This window comes from Canis lupus, chromosome 19 (genome assembly GCF_003254725.2).
Source record: "Canis lupus dingo isolate Sandy chromosome 19, ASM325472v2, whole genome shotgun sequence".
NCBI lineage: Eukaryota > Metazoa > Chordata > Mammalia > Carnivora > Canidae > Canis > Canis lupus.
Window position 1 is genome coordinate 46,028,318 of NC_064261.1, and position 22,079 is coordinate 46,050,396.

The 22,079-nt window shown below is 34.2% G+C and overlaps 1 protein-coding gene across 1 annotated transcript in view; it reads left to right on the forward strand.

Moving 5' to 3' along the window:
- KYNU (kynureninase) overlaps window positions 1-21,618 on the forward strand; it is a 128,571-nt gene extending 106,953 nt beyond the window's left edge. The window contains exons 11-14 of the mRNA XM_025431153.3: window positions 9,879-9,931; window positions 12,176-12,261; window positions 18,128-18,358; window positions 19,622-21,618. Coding sequence (XP_025286938.1) covers window positions 9,879-9,931; window positions 12,176-12,261; window positions 18,128-18,358; window positions 19,622-19,744 — 493 coding nt within the window. The 3' untranslated portion in view covers window positions 19,745-21,618. The remainder of the gene's footprint in view (window positions 1-9,878; window positions 9,932-12,175; window positions 12,262-18,127; window positions 18,359-19,621) is intronic.
- The last annotated feature ends 461 nt before the right edge of the window (window positions 21,619-22,079 follow it).

Consider the following 22,079-nt stretch of genomic DNA (forward strand, 5'->3'; position numbering starts at 1 on the left):
TTAGGCAATTCTTATTATCACTTTTTTCCAAATGTATCGAGTTCCCACTGACCTCACAACACCCCAACAGCCATCCCCTTGAACTTAACAAGGGGTAAGAGTCCATCAGGGCTCAGTATTAGGAATCTGAATCCAATCTTTTCCCTTCCCTTTCCGAAGCTGCTCCTTCTTTAGCATGATCAAACTATTTTATTCATGAGTTAGGTTCATTGTTTCCTCGATTCTCTTTTCTCTTTGCTGTTTACGGTATAGACTTTATGCTAGGCTATATGAGACACATTGTGATTAGAATTCTAAAATGTCTATCTATTGGAAACCAGAAGCCTTGACCTTTAGAGACTACTATATCTCTATTATAAGTTTAAAAAGCTCATTTTGGAACTCAAAACTAAAAGATGTTTTAGTACTATATATATCCTTTGGTGCTCTCCACTTAACAAGTGATCCTAAAACAATAAAATTTACTGATCGACCATGGAGAAGAAAGTTATAGGTGTCTATTTGAAAATGATGAGACAAATTTTATTTTCTGCAAAGGTTTACCACCTTGAACATTTTTTCCAAGCCATAATGTATTATTAGTTGTTCCACAATCTATAGATTTTTCATGTCAGGGAAATTGGCAATAAATGTATGATTAAAAATATCATTGGTAGAGGGAAGAAAACCCAAACTGGACAATCAGTTTTCCCAACAGATTTAGTACTTCATTCTGGAAAAAAATCATTGACAATAATACTGAAATTAAATATTAAGTGCACATCTATAAATTTAGTAAACTTAATTTAAAAAATAATAAATCAGGGGGGTCTGGGTGGCTCAGTCGGTTAAGTGTCTGTCTTCCGCTCAGGTCATGATCCCAGGGTCCTAGGATAGAGCTCTTTGTTGGGCTCCCTGCTCAGTGAGCAGTCTGCAGCTCCCTCTCCCTCTATCCCTTCCCCCTGACTTGTACTCTATCTCAAATAAATGATAATAAATAAATAAATAAATAAATAAATAAATAAATAAATAAATACATATTAATTCATCTAAGATTAAACAACATAGTACAAAAAAGAAAAATAAGGGTGGACAAGGGAGGTGGGGGGAAATGAGCCGACATAATCTATGTGTGTGTGCTAGAGGTGGAGGATATACCAGGAACATCATGCAAAAGGCTCAGTGAGACCAAAAGACCAAATCGGTATGTGATGATTATCCACAGTGTCAATGGAGGCAGCTGAAAATCTGACCAGTTTTCCAGTGCAGAGATTTCATGACCAGTGACTAGATAAAGAACAGTGACCTCTTAACACTCAAACTTTCTCATGTTTCCAGATACACAATGACATACTAAATAAATGTAAGCTTAGATATTTATTTATTTATTTATTTATTTATTTATTTATTTATTATTTATTTATAGAATTTTCCTGCTTATTTCCTAAGTAGATTTCCCCCACCCCCCCTTGGTGTTTATTTATTTATTTTTGTTTATGGAGCTGAGAATTGGCAAAATGTAGTATCACTGAAATATAATCATAGATTTTTGAGCACACAAATGAGACCATTTAAAACATTTCCCCTCAAAACAAGATATATTTTGGGATGAACAAGAATATGTCATATAAAATTGGAGATTCAGATTTTACTAGTAGTGAATAGTGTCGTTTTAGATAGAATGCCAACTTCAGAGGATGAGAAATTCATCATTGGACTCTGAATTAAACTCAGTGGCTTGAGTTGAATTTAGCGTAATGTCCAATCAATGGTTTGTGAAAACTGAGGAATTGCCTTTCCTATTTTCTGCACTGTGAAATAAATCCTGGCTCCTTTGTTTTTTTCCCTTCAGACCATTCAAAAATCTGTCATTCGGCTCTCAGTCTAAACACCATCCTATTCTGGAATATACTTTGCTATCAAAATTTACTTTGTTGAAATATTTTGGCAAGTTAATTAAAAAAAAAACTATTTGAAAGAGAGAGAGTGAACAAGGGAGCATGGCGTGGGAAGGGGCAGATGGAGAGGGAGAAGGAGAATCTCAAGCTAACTCCCCGCTGCGTCTGGTGCCTGCCATGGGGCCTGCTCTCGGGACCCTGAGAGCATGACCTGAGCCAAAATCAAGAGTTGGCTACTTAACTGACTGAACCATCCACATGCCCTTGGCAAGTGAACTTTTAAAATAAAGCTTGCCCTGAGGCTTTTAAAAGTAGGCATCTTATGTAGATAAAGTATTAGGTTCATTACCTTTATATAACATTTCAGAGTTAATGATTATTTCAGTTGAAACAAGATATGTTCTTCACAACAGAGGCTCAGCCTCTCAGCTGCAGCCAAAATTAAAATTCTATTGTTTCATAGATATATCTTTATTTTTTTCTTTTTTTATTTTAATTTTTTTTGTTGGAGTTCAATTTGCCAACATATAGCATAACACCCAGTGCTCATCCTGCCAAGTGCCCCCCTCAGTGCCCATCACCCAATCACCCCAACCCCCCCACCCATCTCCCCAGATACATCTTTCAATATGTGAATTTCCATTTAGAAAAATATCTGCTTATATTTAATAGGATTATTAAATCGTTCCTTTCTTCTATGCAGCATAAATTTTCTCAGCGTATATGGGTTTTATAAATCATTTCCAGAAAAGTCTCAGGTATTTTGTTATAACTGTCTTTTCAATCAATGCGTAATGCTTCCAAAAGTAAATATCCATTACGATAAATTCAGAATCTCCTATAAACAGCTATATCATAAAATTTATTTTCTCTCCATTTATCCCACAGATGGAGTTAAAACTGTTACATGAGCTAGTATTTACATTAGATTTGAAAGTTCTGCCTTGTATTCTAACCATTAAAAAAATAATAACTTCTGATAAGTATCCTGTTACAGTTTGGTTCTGGTTTAAATGAGAAATTTTGAAAGTGGGAAGAAATCAAGTTTTTAAAATGTTGACTAAATTTCAGATAGTACCTCTTCAATGCACACTGGTCACATCTCATGGTGGGGATGATGTCCACTGTAGAACATGGAGGAGTCTGGCTTTGGAAAGCCACTTAACTCCCAAGGAACCTTGTCATTTCTCAGCTCTCGTCTTTGCACATGCTCTTTGACCATCTGGAAGAGTCTTTCCTTCCTCTTTGCCAAAATATGCTCATTCTTGTACTCAGCTTCCTCTGCAGAGTCTCACCTGACCACCACCATGCTGGTTCAGCTGCCTTAACCAACGCTTCTCTTATCGGCTGCTTGTCGCACATCACATCACCCACGCTGCAAACACACTTCTATAAGCAGTAAGAGGCAATACCTGAGCTTATCAGCTTATGCTTTAGTTGGGGGAGAAAAGCAAAAATAAGCAAGTATTTAGTACGCACAAAAGACAATCTACATTCTATTCTACGTCTTTTACTTGTTTGTTTCATGTCTCATAATCATCTTCAGGACATAGACATCTTCCCCGTTCACTTTTAATTTAACAATTATATGGCATTTTATTATATAGATTTACCAAGAATTATGAAACCAACTTTCTGTTGAAGGAATTGTAGGTTATTTATTTATTTTTTTTTTGGGGGGGGGGAGGAATTGTAGGTTCTTTTAAACTATTACTAAGAGGATACAATGACTATTACATAATTCACTCCATATTTGTACAAACTCTGGTGAATAAATTCCCAAAAGTGGATTTGTACGGTTGAAGAGTATATATATTTCTAACTTTTATAGATATTATTCACTTGTTCTCCAGTGAGGCCAGTTTATACTCCCACAATAATACGTGAGTTATTCATCACCCATGTTAATACCAAGAGAATGTATAATCTAAGTTTAAAATTTTTGCCAATCTAAGAGGTGAACAGTGGTATCTCAAAATAGTTTTAGTTTTTTTATTTTTCTTATCTTTAGTAAATGGAGAGGAATTCTTTTTAACATTTAAGAGGCATTTTTCCTTGTCTATGTGATCCATTCACATCTTCTGGTAATTTTTTCTTGGGTTATTTTTATATTATTGATCTCTAGATATTTTTATACTAAGAGGATTAACTAATCTCCTGTGACATGGGTTGCAAATGATTTTTAAAAATAGATTTTTGTTGGATAGAACCTTCTCTTATGAGTCATTAATCTATGAGGATAATCCTATGACTTTCTCTTTAGCTTTTTAAATGTAGCGAATTAATTTGTTAACACCGTACCACGTTGTTTTCATTCTGAGGTTTTGTAATATAGTAATATTTTATAGAAATATTCAACTTCATTGCTCTTATTTCTTAGTATTATGTGTTTTTCCATTTAGCATTAAAATCAGCCTGTCTAGTACCCATTTAAAAAATAAAATAAATCCTTTGTATTTTTTGCTGGGATCATACTAAATTTGCACATTACCTTGAAGAGAATTGATTTTTTTGTTGTTGTTGAATATTATTCAAATCTTTTTGTTCAGATTCAAGAGTGTTTTAAAATTTACTTTATGTAGGTCTGGAACATTTCTTGGTGCTATATTCACTTGTTTAAAATTTTGGATATTTATTTCTCATATTAACTTTGTGCCAGACTACCATGCTTAATAATCTTTTTGTTCATACCGGCATAAAATCTATAATTTTAAAGTAGTGATACTTCCTCATTTTCAATTTGTATAGCTGTGAAGTCTTAGTATTAATTGCAGTCATGTTTAGTGTTTTCCATTAAGTGCAAATTTGACTCTTAGGATGACAAAGATATATTCCATTGCAGTAAGTATCTTCTTATTACTATTTTGCTTCATTTTGATTTTAATTAACAACAGTTGCAGAATGCTGAAAATGTTTTTATAGGGTCTATAGAGATCATCCTATGATTGGTTTTTTAGCTTTATTAATAGAATAAATTGTATATAATAAATTTGCTAATATAAAGCCATTTTTGCATTTCTTAAATGAACTAGACTGTTCATAACATATTTTTATGTGGTATTTGAATCTCTTTATGATTTTTGAAATATTTTTAAGTCAATAATATTCTTAAGTCAGATGTGTGCAATTCTAATCTGGTTTGATATTAATGTTATATTTGTTCCCCAAAAAGTGTGACATTTTCCCATACTCCTTTTTGTTGTTGTTGTTAGTTTTTTTTTTTTTTTTTTTTTTTTTTTTTTATGCCCCTGAATAGTTTAAATAGCCTTGGAGTTATCTACTCTGAAAAGTGTTGCAGAATTTCTCTATGCTATCACCTTCTTTTAGGAGCTTTAGGTATTTGAGATGTTTATTTCTTCTTTTAAAATCTACAGGTTTTGATTCTTTCTCTTTTCTGGAATTTCTTTGGATTATAAATTGTCCTAGAAAATTGTACATTTTGATGTAAGTTTTAAAACTCATTTTAGAGATGCCTGGGTGGCTCAGTCCCTTAAGTGTCTGCCTTGGGTTCAGGTCTTGATCCTGGAGTCCTGGTATGAAGCCTCAGTGGGGAGCCTGCTTCTCCCTCTGCCCTTCCCCCTGCTTTGCTCTCTCTTTCTCTGTCTCTCCCTCTATGTGTCACTCTCTCAAATCAATCAATCAATCAATCAATCTTAAAAAAACAAAGTAATTTTAGTAATTTGTCTTATGATGATCTTATTTTTTTCTATTTTGTGATTATTCCTCCCCATGTTGTTTTATTTTTTTATAGCTACACTTGTTTTGTGTTTTCTCAATTCGTTGATATCTCTCACTCTCACCAAAATTGATTTTTTAATTTATATATCATTGTAACTTATTTTATGCTTTCTAACCATTAATTCTAGCTTTTGTCTTTATTAATGTAAATTACAACTTTATTTCAGTTTATTTTCTTGTTCTCTGACTTTTTTGTTCTTATTATTGATTTACTTCCTTTTCTTTAAAAAATGTTTCTATTGATCTGATATCTAAAGCTAGAAATTTTTCTCTGTGCACTATTCTAGCAATATCCCAAAGATGAACTATAGTGTTTCATTATTTTTTAAAGAAAATCTACTATTTCAACTTGATCAGAAAAGTAATTTGAAATAAATTTTATTTCAACTTCCCAAGTAATTGAGTTCTCTTGTTTTGTTTTGTTTTTAGTTTCTTATTAGTTGCTTATTTTATTGGATTGTAATCAGAAGACACAGCAATATATTGACTGGAAATATCACATTATTTTGTAGTTAATTTTAGTCAGTATTTTATGAGCACTTCTGAAGAACCTATAATCTTTATTTCGGGACAAAGCATTAAACAATTGTCACTTAGATTTACCTCTTAATTAGTATTTTGTTTATTTGATCCATCATAGACTCAATGAGGTCACTGAAACTATTCTGAAACCACAGGATATTTCTATTTCTGTAACATCTGCTTTATAAATGTTGCTGTCCTGTTTTGTGATGTCTAGAAATTCATAACTGTTTTGTCTGTTTCTTTCTGAAACACTCATTTTAACTGATTCTCTTTGATTTATGGTACAATCTGATCACTTTGTCTTTCAGTACTTGAATTAAACCCATTAAATTTTATTGCCTTGCTACTTCTGGTCTTACTTCAATGCCATTCAGTGTCATATTTTCTGTTTCTAGATCTTTTTAGTCTTTCAACACTAGATATGTTTTGCTTTTTTGTTCATTATTTATCAGCAAATAGTTCTGATATTTCATATTTTAATTTAGAATTTTAATCTTTCTTATTTTCTTCTATTAGTTTCCTTTCATGAGCAATGGATGATTTAGCAGGTGTCCTTTCCCTTCTGACCAAATTCCCTTCACCCCGTGACTTAGTCAATTTTGACTTTCTTGGTGTTTAGTGTATAATCTTAGATCTGATTATATTTTGTTACTTGATTCATCAAGTTTAAATACACTCAATGAAATTATTTCATTTCTCTTCATTTTGCCAGTTAAGCATTTTCACACTGTCATATAACATTCTCTTTCATTCTGTTCTGTCACCTTCATCCCCACATTTATTTAATCCTGGTCCTATAATTAAATATATTCAATAGTCACCATATATCTTTCTGTCATAATGTCCTCAGGCATCTCTTGGTTGACTTAACTTTACCTTCAGGTATATTTTCATGAAGAATTAATGGGATCAAAGAGGCAAATGCACCCTGATGTTTATAGCAGCATTGTCAACAATAGCCAAACTATGGGAAGAGCCCAAATGTCTATTGACTGATGACTGGATAAAGACACACACACACACACACACACACACACACACACACACAGATATAGATATCTACATATAACGGAATACTACTCAACCATCAAAAAGAATGAAGTCTTGCCATTTGCAACAACGTACATGGAACTAGAGTGCATTATGCTAAGCAAAATAAGTCAGTCAGAGACAAATACCATATAATTTCACTCATGTGGAATTTAAGAAGCAAAATAGATGAACATACAGGAAGGGGAAAAAAAGAGAGGGAAGCAAACCATAAGGGACTCTTTTTTTTTTTTTTTTTTTTTAATTTATTTATGATAGTCACAGAGAGAGAGAGAGAGGCAGAGACACAGGCAGAGGGAGAAGCAGGCTCCATGCACCGGGAGCCTGACGTGGGATTCGATCCCGGGTCTCCAGAATCGCGCCCTGGGCTAAAGGCAGGCGCTAAACCACTGCGCCACCCAGGGATCCCCATAAGGGACTCTTAACAGTAAGAGAACAAACTGAGGGCTGCAGAAGAGGAAGTGGATGGGGGATGGGCTAAATGGATGATGAACATCAAGGAAAGCACTTGTTATGATGAGCACTGGGTGTTATATATAAGTGATGAATCATCACTAAATTTGCCTGAAACCAATTTTACACTGTATGTTAACTTACTAGAATTTAAAAATTTAAAACAAAAAAAAAAAAAGAAAAAGAATTCATGACAAATATTAGCTGATCTCTTGCTTGATCAACACTAGTAATCTTTATACTATTTGACTTAGCTACACATAATATTCATGCAGTATGTTTCCTTTCTATGGTGGGAGGATAGTATATAGATATTTCTTCATTGAGTGATTGCATTTGCCAAATTTGAAACAAATCTAATTTTCTTTTTTCCTTTATTCTGTCCTCACCATTTTTGCTTGGAATCCCATGTATTTTCTTCCTCCTGAATTTGTGGGACATTTGCATTTATCCTTTTATAATGATGCCCTGTCCATGCTTGATGGCTGGGTAGCTTCAGGGGCATTATCCTTTCTCTGGTGAAAAAACATGATGAAAACTCATAGGTAGCAAGTAACAGCCTTCACCGCATCATTGGTTTGCTTTTTCATTTTATCTGTCTTTTTAATACAGAATTTTAAATGTTTATGGATCTATTGATATTTGCTTCTGTTTTTCCTTTCGTTTTTATAGTCAGAATTTTTTCTTTCTGGGACACCTGGGTTGCTCAGTGATTGAGTGTCTGCCTTTGACTCAGGGTGTGATCCTGGAGTCTCTGGATAGAGTCCCACACGGGGCTCCCTGTATGGAGCCTGCTTCTGCCTCTGCCTATGTCTCTGCCTCTCTCTGTGTGTGTGTCTCTCATGAATAGTAAATAAAATCTTAAAAACAAAGGGTTTTTTTCTTTCCAAAACCTTAAATATATGCGTATCTTTTATCTTTGAGTTTTCAAAATGTGACAATTATCACATTAAATTGTTACATGATCGGAGGACTATTTTTATTTTTTTTTAATTTTTATTTATTTGTTTATATATTTATTTAAGAGAGGGAGAGCATGCCCACAAGCAGGGAGAGTGGCAGAGGGAGAAGGAGAGGCAGAGAAGCTCAAGCTAATTCCACATTGAGCTTAAAGCCCAACTGGGGCTTGATCTCATGATCCTGAGATCCTGAGATCATGACCTGAGCTGAAACTGCGAGTCACTGATTGAGTCACCCAGGCACCCTTGTTTTTATATTTTCTGTTCCATTTGTCCCCCTGATGCTTCATTCATCAGTTTTATGCATATTCATTTCATTAATTTTATAACATGTTGAAACTGTAAGATACAGCATACTCATCATTATAACCTTCTATTTCAAAATTTATTATTTTCACTCATATATTCTCTGTAAACTAAAGAATATTTTGCCCAGTTCTAATGAAGTGGAATTTTTTATTTTGGCAGCATTGAAACTAAAAATTTATTTAGGAATAACATTATCAGGAATATTGAATTCTTATTTCTCAAATTTTTTTCTTTATTTTATAATTCTTTTCCTCTAATATGCACACACATACATACATTTATGACTTTTCCTATTTATGTATTAATCTCACTAAAGTGGGATCCCTGGGTGGCGCAGCGGTTTAGTGCCTGCCTTTGGCCCAGGGCGCGATCCTGGAGACTCGGGATCGAATCCCACATCGGGCTCCCGGTGCATGGAGCCTGCTTCTCCCTCTGCCTGTGTCTCTGCACCTCTCTCTCTCTGTGACTGTCATAAATAAATAAAAAATTAAAAAAAAAGCCATGAAAAAGTCTCACTAAAGTATGGAAATAATCAATTCCATTTGGAAATTATTCAAAATTTTCAACAATTATATAGGTTATTCTAACACTTTCTCATTAGGGGAGCCTATTGTGAAAAGTATATTATTGCATTAATTGCTTTCTCTTTTTGAGCTTATACCTTTGTTTTAAAATCTAAAAAAAAGAAACCCTCAATATTTTTGTTCATTTTATTTTAAATAAGGGAAAAGATTCTTGAATATATATGATTTAACATCACAAAAAAACAAATAATCTGAATAAATTGATTTTTTAATCTTCATTCTGGATCAGGTTATAAATATAAATTGCCTTATATAACATATATATGCTTAGATATTTAATAACTCACATCACAAATGGTTTTGATATATAAGCCCCAGATCTCTATATTAATTGCAGTTATTTTTGTAGGTCAAAATATCTAATGTCTTTATTTATATTTTAGGTTAGTGGGGTGGTTTGGCCATGAACTCAGCAGCCGATTTAAGATGGATAACAGTAAGTGTATTCAATTTCCCTTCCCAAGTCATTTTATTCTACCTTTATTTCAATTTTCATCTGTCTTTGTATGATATGTAATATACATGCCTCATGGAGAGTGCACTTTGAAAATGCCACTGAGAATTCTTAAAATAAGAAATGACATTTCCAGAGTGTAAGACTAAGTGTTTGTAGATTTTAGCATGGATTTGAGTCTATCCCTTTGTAGGGAGATAAGTGGAAGTGAAATGTAATGTACAGGACTCAGATCTCATCAATATTAAGTACCCAAAACATCAGGCAGTGAGGACAGAAAGATATTTCTGGCTTGTAGTTAGACCCAAAGAGACTTCGGTGTCAATTCCACTTTGCTGCTTAATAGTTTTGTGATGCTGCACAAATTATATCATCTTGGGTTTTTTGTTTGTTTGTTTTCTGTTTTGTTTTCCTTCTTGCATATCTAATGTGAATAATAAAATCTAGTGTCAGGGTTTGATTTGAGAGTGAGAAGTTCAAAGCTGTAAACTAGTAGCACAGAGCAGTGCTATTTTATAAATGTTCGTTTTTATCTCTCTTTTTTCAGTTTTTCCTTTTGTGGCTTTGCCACACACAAAACAATAGAAGTTGAACCCCAGCAGGTAGAAATGAGAGTGCAGCCTGTGCAAAATACTTCCAAACTGTCCTGTTTCTTTTTCTTGAGTGATTCTATTCTTCAATCACATGGAATATAGAAAGCTTCATACATTTTTTGAGAGTTTCAGTTCAGCTTGATCCTTCAGACTGCTACCAACCTGAGTTGCTATTTTAAATAAATTTACATTTGCAAAAACCAAGATGCAAATGATCAAGATGGGCTGTTCCAGTCAAATTAAGAAATCTGTATTTTATCTTGGCGGCTGGAATAATTAGCTCCGTTATTATGCCAGTTACTTAAATTTTTTTTGTGATGGGTTTTCTTATCTGTAAATGAAAGAATTGGACTAGATCAGAAGTGGGCAGAGTTTCTCTGTGAAGGGCCAGAGATGAGATATTTTAACCTTTTGGGATTATACTCTCTGTGGCAAATATTCAATTCCGCCCTTGGAGTGCTAAAGCAATCATAGACAGATGAGTGATTGTGTCTATGTTCCAATGAAACTTTATTTACAAAAGCAAGTTGGGGGCCAGATTGAGTCCCGAGGACATCATTTTTTGAGACCTGGGTTAGATGCATCTCTAGAGACGGGGAATATTCTGATGCTCTTTTAGTCGGGTTTAGCTTTAATTCAATCTCCAACCCGCGATCTTCTCTATTGGATCTGACTTGCTACTATTCAATCTAATTGATTCTAAGTAGGGTAAGATCTGATATTTTTAAGAAGATTTTATTTATTTATTAATGAGAGACACTGAAAGAGAGGCAGAGACACAGGCAGAGGGAGAAGCAGGCTCCCTGCAGGGAGCCTGACACAGGACTCTATCCCAGGTCCCCAGGGTCATGCCCAGCATATGAAGGCAGATACTCAACTGCTGAGCTACCTAGGTGTCCCTGGATAAGATTTGCTATTAATTTACCTCTTAAATATGTCATTCTTAGGCAGATCATTATTTAATTTTATTTTTTAAAGATTTTATTTGTCAGAGAGAGAGCACAATTCAGCGGGAGCAGCAGGCAAAGGGAGGGGCTTCCCCCCAGGCAAGGAGCCCAATGTGGGACTTGATCCCAGGACCCTGGGATCAGGACCTGAACAGAGGACAGACACTTAACCCACTGAACCACGCAGGCATACCCAGATCATTTTTTAAAAAGCCTCTTCTTTCCCCCTATGAGAAGCCACTTGCCCCAATAATCCTAGTGCTAAAAGTCACCTTCACAGGTCATTTCATTCTTATTTCTGCCTTTGGATAACATTACAATTATAAGCCATTAAAATCTTGATGTTTTTCTTTCATTGATGTGGTTTCATACTAGAAAAGCGAAGCATGGGGCAGGCTAAGGAATGCTGTTTTGGGAGTGGGAGAACAGATATGTGTCTGAGGGCTCTAGAGTTTGGTAGGGGGCTAACAAAGTGGGGGCAGGGGACACAGACATTGTAGATGAAAGAGAAATACGCCAATATTTTAGGTACATGCAATTTCTCTTAAATATCTCAGAAAGCTTAGGAATGAAAGTTCTTAAATCTTACTCTTTTTCTCTCTACTACTTTACTGTCATAAAAAAAATCCATAAGGGACTCTTTTTAAGGTATGTTTTATAAAAATGACATGATGTTCATTTTTCAGAACTGCAATTAAGCCCTGGAGTCAGTGGATTTCGAATTTCAAATCCTCCCATTTTATTGGTCTGTTCCTTACAGGCTAGTTTAGAGGTGAGTGATCTATGCTTCGACCTTCCCATATCTTTACCTATTTCTTTACCTGACTGTGACATGTTGTAAGACCTTCTCCTCTAAACAGCAAGATTAATGTGCTCCGTGTGTAAACAATGGTCAAAGGCCAGTGTTCTCCTTTAGAACAGAGACTCTGTGCTAATTGCCATTTTTAAATTTATATCTCCACCCTCAGCACTGTGCTTGGCACGTCATCGATGTTGTTGGCCCTTCATAAATGTTTGGGAACTGACCAGCGTATACATATTTTTAGTTCCACTTAGGATTTGTATGAACTTAAATAAGTTGTTGAATCTTCTTGTGGTTTCTCTATTACACAATAAGCATGTAATATTTAATTCTTGATTAATTCACTCATCCAACATTTATCTATTAAGAAAGTATTATATGCCAGACACTGTTGTGATTACTGGGGACTCTGTTTTTTGGTTCTGTGAGCCAATGAACTATGTCACAAAACTATAGGAAGACAGACCTTAAGGGGAAAAAGAAAAGAAAATATCAAGATAAACCAATGATTGAGCAAGATTGTCTCATGAGATACTTGAATTTTTTTTTTTTTTTTTACTGGAGTGTCCATGCCATTATATTCTTGTAAAATCTCTACTATTACTGACTTGATATATATTTTTAGTAAATTCATATTTTTAGTTAAAATCAGTTTCACTCTAAATAGTAATATCCAAGGAATCAATTCGGTTTTCTAGATCTGCATATCTACCTTTTCATCTATTTATATAGAGATACTAATCTATTTTATCTATCCATTTAGATCTATATTATATTCACATGTATAACTTAACTATTTGGATATTCATTAATTTCAAGAAGAGACTAAATTTATTTAAGTAAATCTATATTGTAAATATATGCTATGTAACTAATACCTATATATAGTAAGTGAATATATTTTATATGCATATATCAAAGTAAAATATTTTAGGTAAATAAGTGTTTCTCTTTTTTAGGTAAATATGTGTTTCTAACAGATCTTAAGTATATAGCAATTCAAAAGAGAATTTGAAGTTTTTAATTCAAGGTATTTTAAAATCATCTAGTTCGTGGTATTTTAGGAAATCCCGTTGTGAAGTATTCCAGAATGAATGACTGGATAACAACTTCCAAAATCCTTTCTAAACCTAAATTCTAGGATTCTGTGAACACGCCTAGCATTTTCTCATTTTGCCCACTGGATGGCAATGTAAAGTTCTTTTTTTATACAACTTCACCACTAGATAGTGGTAATCAACACTGTTTCACTTCATCCCAATTTAAAGAGCACCTACTCACTGTGACCACTAGATGGAGCTTGTGTTGTTTTCGCTTTTTGGCAGTTTTTTGTTTTCTTCTTCTTCTTTTTTATTTTAATTGAAAATAGACCCAGTAACAAGATTTTTCAGGCAGTGAAAAAAATTTATTTATTTATTTATTTATTTATTTATTTATTTATTTATTTATTTATTTATTTATTTTATTATTTATTTATTTTTTATTTTTTGGTGAGAGAATAGTGAGAGAATCTTCTTAGCAAGTCAGGTAATAATACTTGGATTGTTTTTATGATGTCTATTCAGAGAAACAGTTCTGTAAATGTTTTTAAAATGAAATAAAATTCTGCTCACTTTGCAAGTTTGTGTCAGGGAGAGGATAAATTACAATATGAAAAGCACCAAGGTGTACCTTGGGAAGAACTAGTACTTACATTTCCACTGATTTTCCTTATCTTTGCCAATGAGTTCTCAGTCAGATCTGGAAATTTTAGACACTCTAACTTTAGTATGTTTCTGCAAGTTGACTGATTTCAAGTATTTAACCCTTCTGCCATGAAAAAAAAGTCACATTCTCAGTTTTCCTACCACCAGTTCTCTGGGCTAGTCTTGAATAATAAAAAGCTCAGAAGTTTTTACCACCTGCATCACACAGTATTACAGTCACCTAGACAAGGTTCTTATTTTCAGCTGGAATCTGATGATTGATTTATTTTTTTTTTCTTTACCATTTAAACTTAGCAAAAAGACCCTAAAAGCCCCGAGAAGTGGGATATATACTTCCCTGGAGCATCTTATCACTGAAGTATTTCTCTTGAGCCTCTTAGAAACACGTTACTGGGGTTAGTCGCTGCTGATGCTCTGTTCTAGCCAAAATATCTTTATGCAATCTAACGTTGTGTTAAAGAAAGTGTTTTTGAAATTCTTCTCCTCATTATAAATTGCAAAATTCTGAAATTACAAAATAATGCATTTTATTACTTCTTATTTCTTACCTAACCATTAAAATGTTCTACTCCCCAGAAGCCATGGGAGTAAGCATCAGGGCAGCCTTCATGTTGTTCCTTCTCCTGTTTGCGTTGTCACATTGTAGGAGTCAGGTGATTGAAGCTTGAATAAAAGAGAAACAGATACATGAATCAAAGTGCCTTTCCTTGTTGTAGCTACTTCTCTTTCAAAAAGTTTCCTACGTAGTCAAATACCAACTGGAGGAGAGATTCTAAACATAAGAATCAGTGTACATGGATATGGTATCTGTTTTACAATAGGATTTTTTAAAATATTGATATGTTTGTAATTACATGTGCATCCAATTGAATGATAGTATGAAAAATACTACCTTAAAATCAGTTTCAAACTGTCTTTTTCTTTAAATCATTAGCCCTTAATAATTTTTATCACCTATTTATATGGTACAATATGGTACAAGTACAAATACATATAATACAAATATATATAGTACAATTACGGTACAAATTTTATTATTAAAAAAATGTGGATCAAAGGAATCTAGGGTTCTAACTAGGAGGCATAAACTATCTCCCTCATTGGGACACTAAGTGTGACCTTAGGTGACAACTGTCTCTTCATTTTATGTACTCAAGTTCATTTGTCTCATTTTTTAAAGATTTTATTTACTTATTCATGAAAGACACAGAGAGATAGGCAGAGACACAAGCAGAGGGAGAAGCAGGCTCCATGCAGGGAGCCCAATGTGGGACTTGATCCTGGGTCTCCAGGATCATGCCCTGGGCCAAAGGCAGACACTTAACTGCTGAGCCACCCAGGCATCCCTCCTTGTCTCATTTTTTAAAAGATTTCATTTATTCACAAGAGAGACACAGAGAGAGGCAGAGACATAGGCAGAGGGAGAAGCAGGCTCCCTGTGGGTACCTGATGCAGGACTCGATCCCAGGACCCCGGGATCATGACCTGCTCCAAAGACAGACGCCCAATCACTGAGCCACCCAGGCGTCCCTCATTTGTCTCATTTTTAAAATGAATATACTTATACCAAATTACTTCAGAAATCTCAATCTGCCAACTACTAACTTGAAATTAAAAAATACATCTATTGTATTTTGAAGGGTCATACTTGTATGCAGCAATAGGTAGATAATTTTTAGACTTTTTCAGTATATGAATTTATAATGAAATAAATAGCTCCAAGATACAAAATTAGAACATTCAATTAAAATATACGGCAAGGAGGAAGAAATGTACTATGTGGTTTCTCAGAAAGTTATTAAGCAGCCAATTTTAAGAATTTAAGAGAAAAAATGCAACAATCGAAACATTGTACTATACTTATTTTTCCCATTTAAACTTCCCTAACTTTTCTAGCTTTGTATTCATTTTGCTCAGTAAGAAAAATAACCCACGTAGTTGAAACTCTGCCAAAAATTGTTATAAGCTGAATATTTTCAAACAGCTTTCATTTTTTCTAATTTAAAAAAAATATTCTTTCTCAATATTGAAAGCATAGAAATAATGAGAAGCCAAAAAGAAAGGAAGATTTTTTTTTTCTATTCGCCCGTTAACTCCCATTATCCCCTCTTAATATTTCCATGTGAGTCCTCAGAAGAGACCTTCATACCCTCTGACAAGATTTTGAGTGCCTCACAATGCAGCTGCCCTTTCTGTAGTTTAATGATGGAAAATGGATTCATATTTAAACGTTATTTTATTATCAAAGAGTAACAGTATGTTAAAGTTGAGACTATTGGTCATAAAAAAAATCAGTTTCTAGTTATCAGAGAAACCTGCAAGAACGAAATCTTTAAAAAACCTGTAAGCTTAAGTAATAGTCCCCAAAGTCTTACTAACCTGTGAATACAAATGAAATATCATTAGGAGGAGTACTTCACACGTTGCTCTTACCTGTATCTCACGGGGCTTATAGCAGAACCAGAATATGTTTCAGAATTATTTATAAATTAAATGTTCCTTGAATTACTATTAATCTCCAAAGAGAAGATTGGAAAGATTTCCTCGCCTTTTAGTCCTATCCTGACAACCAAACCGCTGGCGGGGTCATGCTTTGCTCTCTCCCTCTTGCTGCCCTTTGTGAGAATTGATTCCCTATCCAGGATCTCTTGATCCAAAAGTGGGCAGAGTTCCCCTGAGTCCGCCTTGTGCTAGCTCTACTTACATTTTAGTTTACACAGGCCAATGAGGAGATGGTTCCCATCAAACTCAACGTACCTGGGGTTACCTGAGTAACTAGGGTTACCTGCTGGTACCGCCCATCTCAGATACCTTCTGAAACACATCCAACTCCAGTTGCATCCAGTCTCTTCCATAATCTGTGATGTCTGGTGGAGGAGAGAGAAAGATACCATCCTAGCCTGTTCCTCTGGTCTTCCTGGGGTATCCTTACCTTCAATACCAATCTGTTGATCTCCTTCAGCCAAAGCCATAGCTTCCATGCAAGATAGGTCAAAATCTTTGCCCACGTGGTTTGAGTTCTATTGGAATGCCTGTTCACACGTGCCGCATGTATATACAGAAATAACAAGCTTCATCAAGTCTAGATGTCACTGAATGACCCTATCTTTGCTCTGTGGCATAACGCGATACAGAAAAGGGATATTAAGTGACACGCCAGAGCATCATGCTCTGTTTGCAGTTCATTCAGTTCTTATATGTAGGATATATTTTTAAACTCTACTTGACCTTAAGAGATAAGCTAGAAAAGCATGTCTGTGTTGACCTCTAATGTTCCAACACCAGTTATTGTGTGCACTTGTCACTCATCTTAATATACGACACCTCAGGCAGCAAATGGCAGTATTTTCACACCAGTGCGAGAGTTTAGCAGGGAGAAAAGATGATGAAAGAAGAAGGAAAGATAAAGAGAGAGGGGGAGGGGGAGGGGGGGGAGAGAGAGAGAGAGAGAAACACAGACACACACACACACACACACACACACACACACACAAGCCTAACTGCCCCGGGACTAACATATATGTTATCTAACATTACTTGCTTCCCTGTCTGACAAAACTTCATTTTGTTACTTAACTGCTTCTTTGCTTATTGTTACTGGGAAGATTCAGGAATTGGCAAAAACAATTATAAATAATCGTGGTAACACTGCCTTTTATATTTACACGAGCTCTTATACTTTTGTGTGGACCAAAAATTATATCAGAATAGAAAAGTCCTCTTGATTGTGGTTATATTAGAATGATTGTGAGGAAAAGCTTTGAATTTCATGATCTTTAAGTGCATTTGTTAAGATATGCCTTACTTATATTAATTATACTAAGCCAATTTAAAATATTTCCAAAGGAATGTTATACTAACATTTTTTTTCTTCTTTTGCAAGTGTTGTTTAAATGACATTTGTAAAGGTTTTTTTTTTTTTTTTTTTTTTCTGTATGGAAACTTTGCACATGGCTTCTAATAGCCAAGCATTTAAAAGAGGACATGTTTTTACAAAGGATTACCTAAAATGGGATGTTTTTGGAAAGATCAAAATCGGGCATTTCCTTTTTTAACATGGTTTTCAGTCAATTTCTGCTTCTTTGTAAATCAACGAGACACTGTTAATCTGATTGTTTCCCATTCTGTAGATCTTTAAGCAAGCAACTATGAAAGCATTGAGGAGAAAATCTATTTTGCTAACCGGCTATCTGGAATACTTGATCAAGCATTACTATAACAAAGATACAGCAGATACCAAGAAACCGTTTGTGAACATAATTACTCCATCCTGCATAGAGGAGCGTGGCTGCCAGCTTACACTCACATTTTCTGTTCCAATGAAATATGTATTCCAAGAACTAGAAAAACGAGGAGTGGTTGTAAGTATATCTCTTGCTTTGCTCTACCTAGTTTTCTCTCTGGGTTGCATGTTGGGGGTAAAATTTGGGTTCTTTGGCTAATTGCACGTTATTTCACATGGGGCAGTTAGTGAGGATAGATTAAGTGCCAACTAGATAATCATCACCATGCTAATTGAAGGCATAGAGATCTGTCATTTCTGACAAAAAAGAAGAAACCACAAATTTTGAATTTAGGAACCAGGCTCTCATAATTTATTCATTCTTGTCATTACAGCTTGAGCAGAAAAAAAAAATTGTTTCATCAAAATCAATTAGGACATGTTTTCACTAGTTTTTACTAGTGAAAGCCCAAATATGTATGTTTATTGAATAAACAAAATTAAAGAACATAACATAATGGAGAGGAAGTAAAGAAGTCAGTCTTATTAGTGTTTGAACCAAGTCATTTTCAACCTTGTCATTTTAGTCAAAAAAGAACTGTAGACACATCTCAGGGATGTTAACATTGTATGGAGTATATATGTGTATGTATATATATTTTTTAACCCTTGGGCCTAAGTGATCTGTTTAATCTCTTGAAAAAAATAAGCGTTAATCAGGTCATTTCAGGAAAAATGGTGGTCATGTATCTACTTCCAGTGACTGTAATTTAGGATTTGCTTCTCACACCTGAGAAGAGTTATCTCAGATTCCAGAGGCACAAATCCGTATATTAGTGTTCCAAATCAAGTTCTACCATTTGTAAGCTATGAACTCCTGGGAAAGATGGTTCATGTCTTTTGGTGTGAGTTTTTGCATCTGGATTTTGGGAACAAAAATATTTCCCTCCAAAAGTGATAATGAGAGTTAAATGGTCTAGTTACACATAAACCATTTACTGCACTCTCTAACTCATAGTAGGTGTTTCTTAAGGATTAGCCATAGTGATCTTCAGGCTAGACCAAATTATCTGGGTCTATTTCATGACATTTCAAGGATACAGCCAACTTCTTATTACATTATACATTAAAGGATCAAATGTAAAGATAATTGGCTAAAACTCTCCAGATCTCAGCTAAGTTCTCATTCATTTAAATGTGCCCAAGGGTTCCAGTCATTCCAATCTCCCCACTGATAAATTATATCCATGACAATTTAAAAAAAAAAGGCTTATATATTAAGTTTTAGGGAAATCAGTATGATTGCTTTATGTAAGTTTATCTTAAATGTATTTTTTCATTATGTGAATAATTAATTTTAACAGTATTGTGGCTTTATTTCCACCCTCCTCCCCGCCCATAGTGTGACAAGCGAGAACCAAATGGCATCCGAGTGGCTCCAGTTCCTCTCTACAACTCTTTTCATGATGTTTATAAATTTATCAATCTGCTCACTTCTACACTTGACTCTGCAGAAACCAAATAGCAGAGTTTTCTAGAACAGCTTAAGCAAGTGATATTGAAACCTTCTATGGTTATTTTATTATTATTTTCAAATTTTAATAATTGGAAATTTTTCAAAACCCATCACATGTAACTGGCAATGAATTATATATTTTACAGAAAAATCTGATGTATTTTTTCCAAGAGTCTGTGATTCTGAGGAGTCCACATGTCTGTCTAATTTCTTCGTGCTGGTGGATCAAAGTTTTCACGGGTCCAAGTATTATTTACACAGTCTTAGCTAGCTGTCACATTTCATGGTCAGTGAATGTTTTATGTTGATTTAATTTATAATTTGATTGACAACTTCATAATATATGTGCAGTTTTTTGTGTCAATTTTAGAAATGTTGCTTTAGATTTAATTTACCAAAGAGTTTCTTATAGTCACTGTAGTTTCACAGCCTGATATATGTATGATTTTGCAATATTCCATCCAACTCTAATCCAAGGAAGAGAAAATACATTTTCTAGGGCAGTAGCTTTCAAATGTTTGGCCAGAGTCCACACTAAGAAATATATCTAATATCAGAGACTAGAATTTATATATGTTTATGTCTTATTTTATTGATCTTAATATATACATTTTTATCATTTTAAAATATGTGAAAGAATTCTTTTAAAATTCTCAATCAATAGTTCTTACAATTGCTATTGACCATTCTTTCATGTTACCATCACTGATATTAGCATACTTCTCACAATGAATAGATGATTTTTTAAAAAATGGTAGATATAGCAAAAGCAGAAGAGTCATAAATTATTATCTGTGCTCTGCTATTTATTCATTTTATCTCACTACAACAAATGTTGATTAAAACTCGTTAAATTTATTTCTCCACCAACTTTTAGGTCCTAATCCATTTTACGCTGTTCCTATATCTGGTGTTATCATAATTTCTTATTTTTTTTTAATGGGGACTTGCCCTAATAGAAAACTTTAGATGTTAACCCTGTCTCTAAATAGTAAAACAAATCATTCCAAGACACTTGGAACTGAGAATTAGCAAATAGTGTTTCATCTGTCAACCTCTAAGGTGAGTCTATGGACCTTTCCCTCCATAGGAGGAAAAGCTACAGTTACACTCAGCCCTGTTGGACTTCCCTGGTTTTCAGCTGTTGATGCTACAACCACTATTCATGAAACGGCAAAAGAGTCTACATTTATATACCTGAGCAGCACGAAAGAGTGACTACAAGATAATTAGTGCCCCTGATGAATAAATTTGAATGAAATTAACTTAGACAACCACTAGAGTTAAATCAAAAGATGCAGAACTGACACCAATACCAGCACCTACTGATATGTATTGAGTACTCACCGTGTACCATGTACAGTGCTGGTCTATTTAGATGTTATCTTACTTATTTGACTGGTTACAGAACTGCTGTAGCAAAGCTTCCCCCTCCAACTTTTGCCAAAACTCATCTTTGTGGAAGGAAAAGTTCTCAAAACCCTAAAATTCATCCATATACAACTTCATGTAGAAGAAATCATTTTGAATGTCTCAGAGATAAGCAAAAGAGACATGGTCTCAGCTCTCAGGGAACATGCAGTTTAGTTTATAAGTTTAAGTTCTAAAATATGCTAAGAAAAAGTTTAAAATAAAATATGCTAATCACATTAAAATTATATAAAATCATGTATACAAATTATTCAAAGAATAATCAGCACTATGTCTTCATCATGCAGGTTAGGAAAAGAGTGTTAGAAATTCCCTTTCTCCTTGTTTGCATCTCTCCTTCCTCCCCAAATCTAGAGTTAACCGTCAAATCATATTCTGTGTTAATCATTCCCTTACTTTTATTGAAATTTTACATCTATGTATGTACCCATAAAAATATATATGTGAACTTGCCTGTGTGTGAACTTTGTGTAAATGATTGTATATATTCTCCTTCCTTTGCTCAACATCAAGTTTTTGAAATTCGTCCGTTTGTTACATACAGATTTTTATCCATTTTCATTGCTGCTCAGTGTTCTAGCATATCATTGGAGTTATCAATTGATTAATTTATTTATTTTGGAGTTATTCATTTATTCAATTGCTAATGAACACTTGAATTTTCCAAATATCTTTAGTATTGCAACAATGCTGCTATTAACATTCTTGGTACACAGGTTCAAATGTTTGCCCAAGATATAGCTCTGAAAATATTGGGTCACAGGACAAATGACATGTTCAACTTCACCATATAATATCAAACTCTTCTCCAAAGAAGTTGTACCAGTTTCCAATCCAACTAGTAGGAAATGTCAATAGTAGCTGTTGGTTGCCTTTGTCATGTATGCGGGCTAAAATAGCCACTAAAATAACA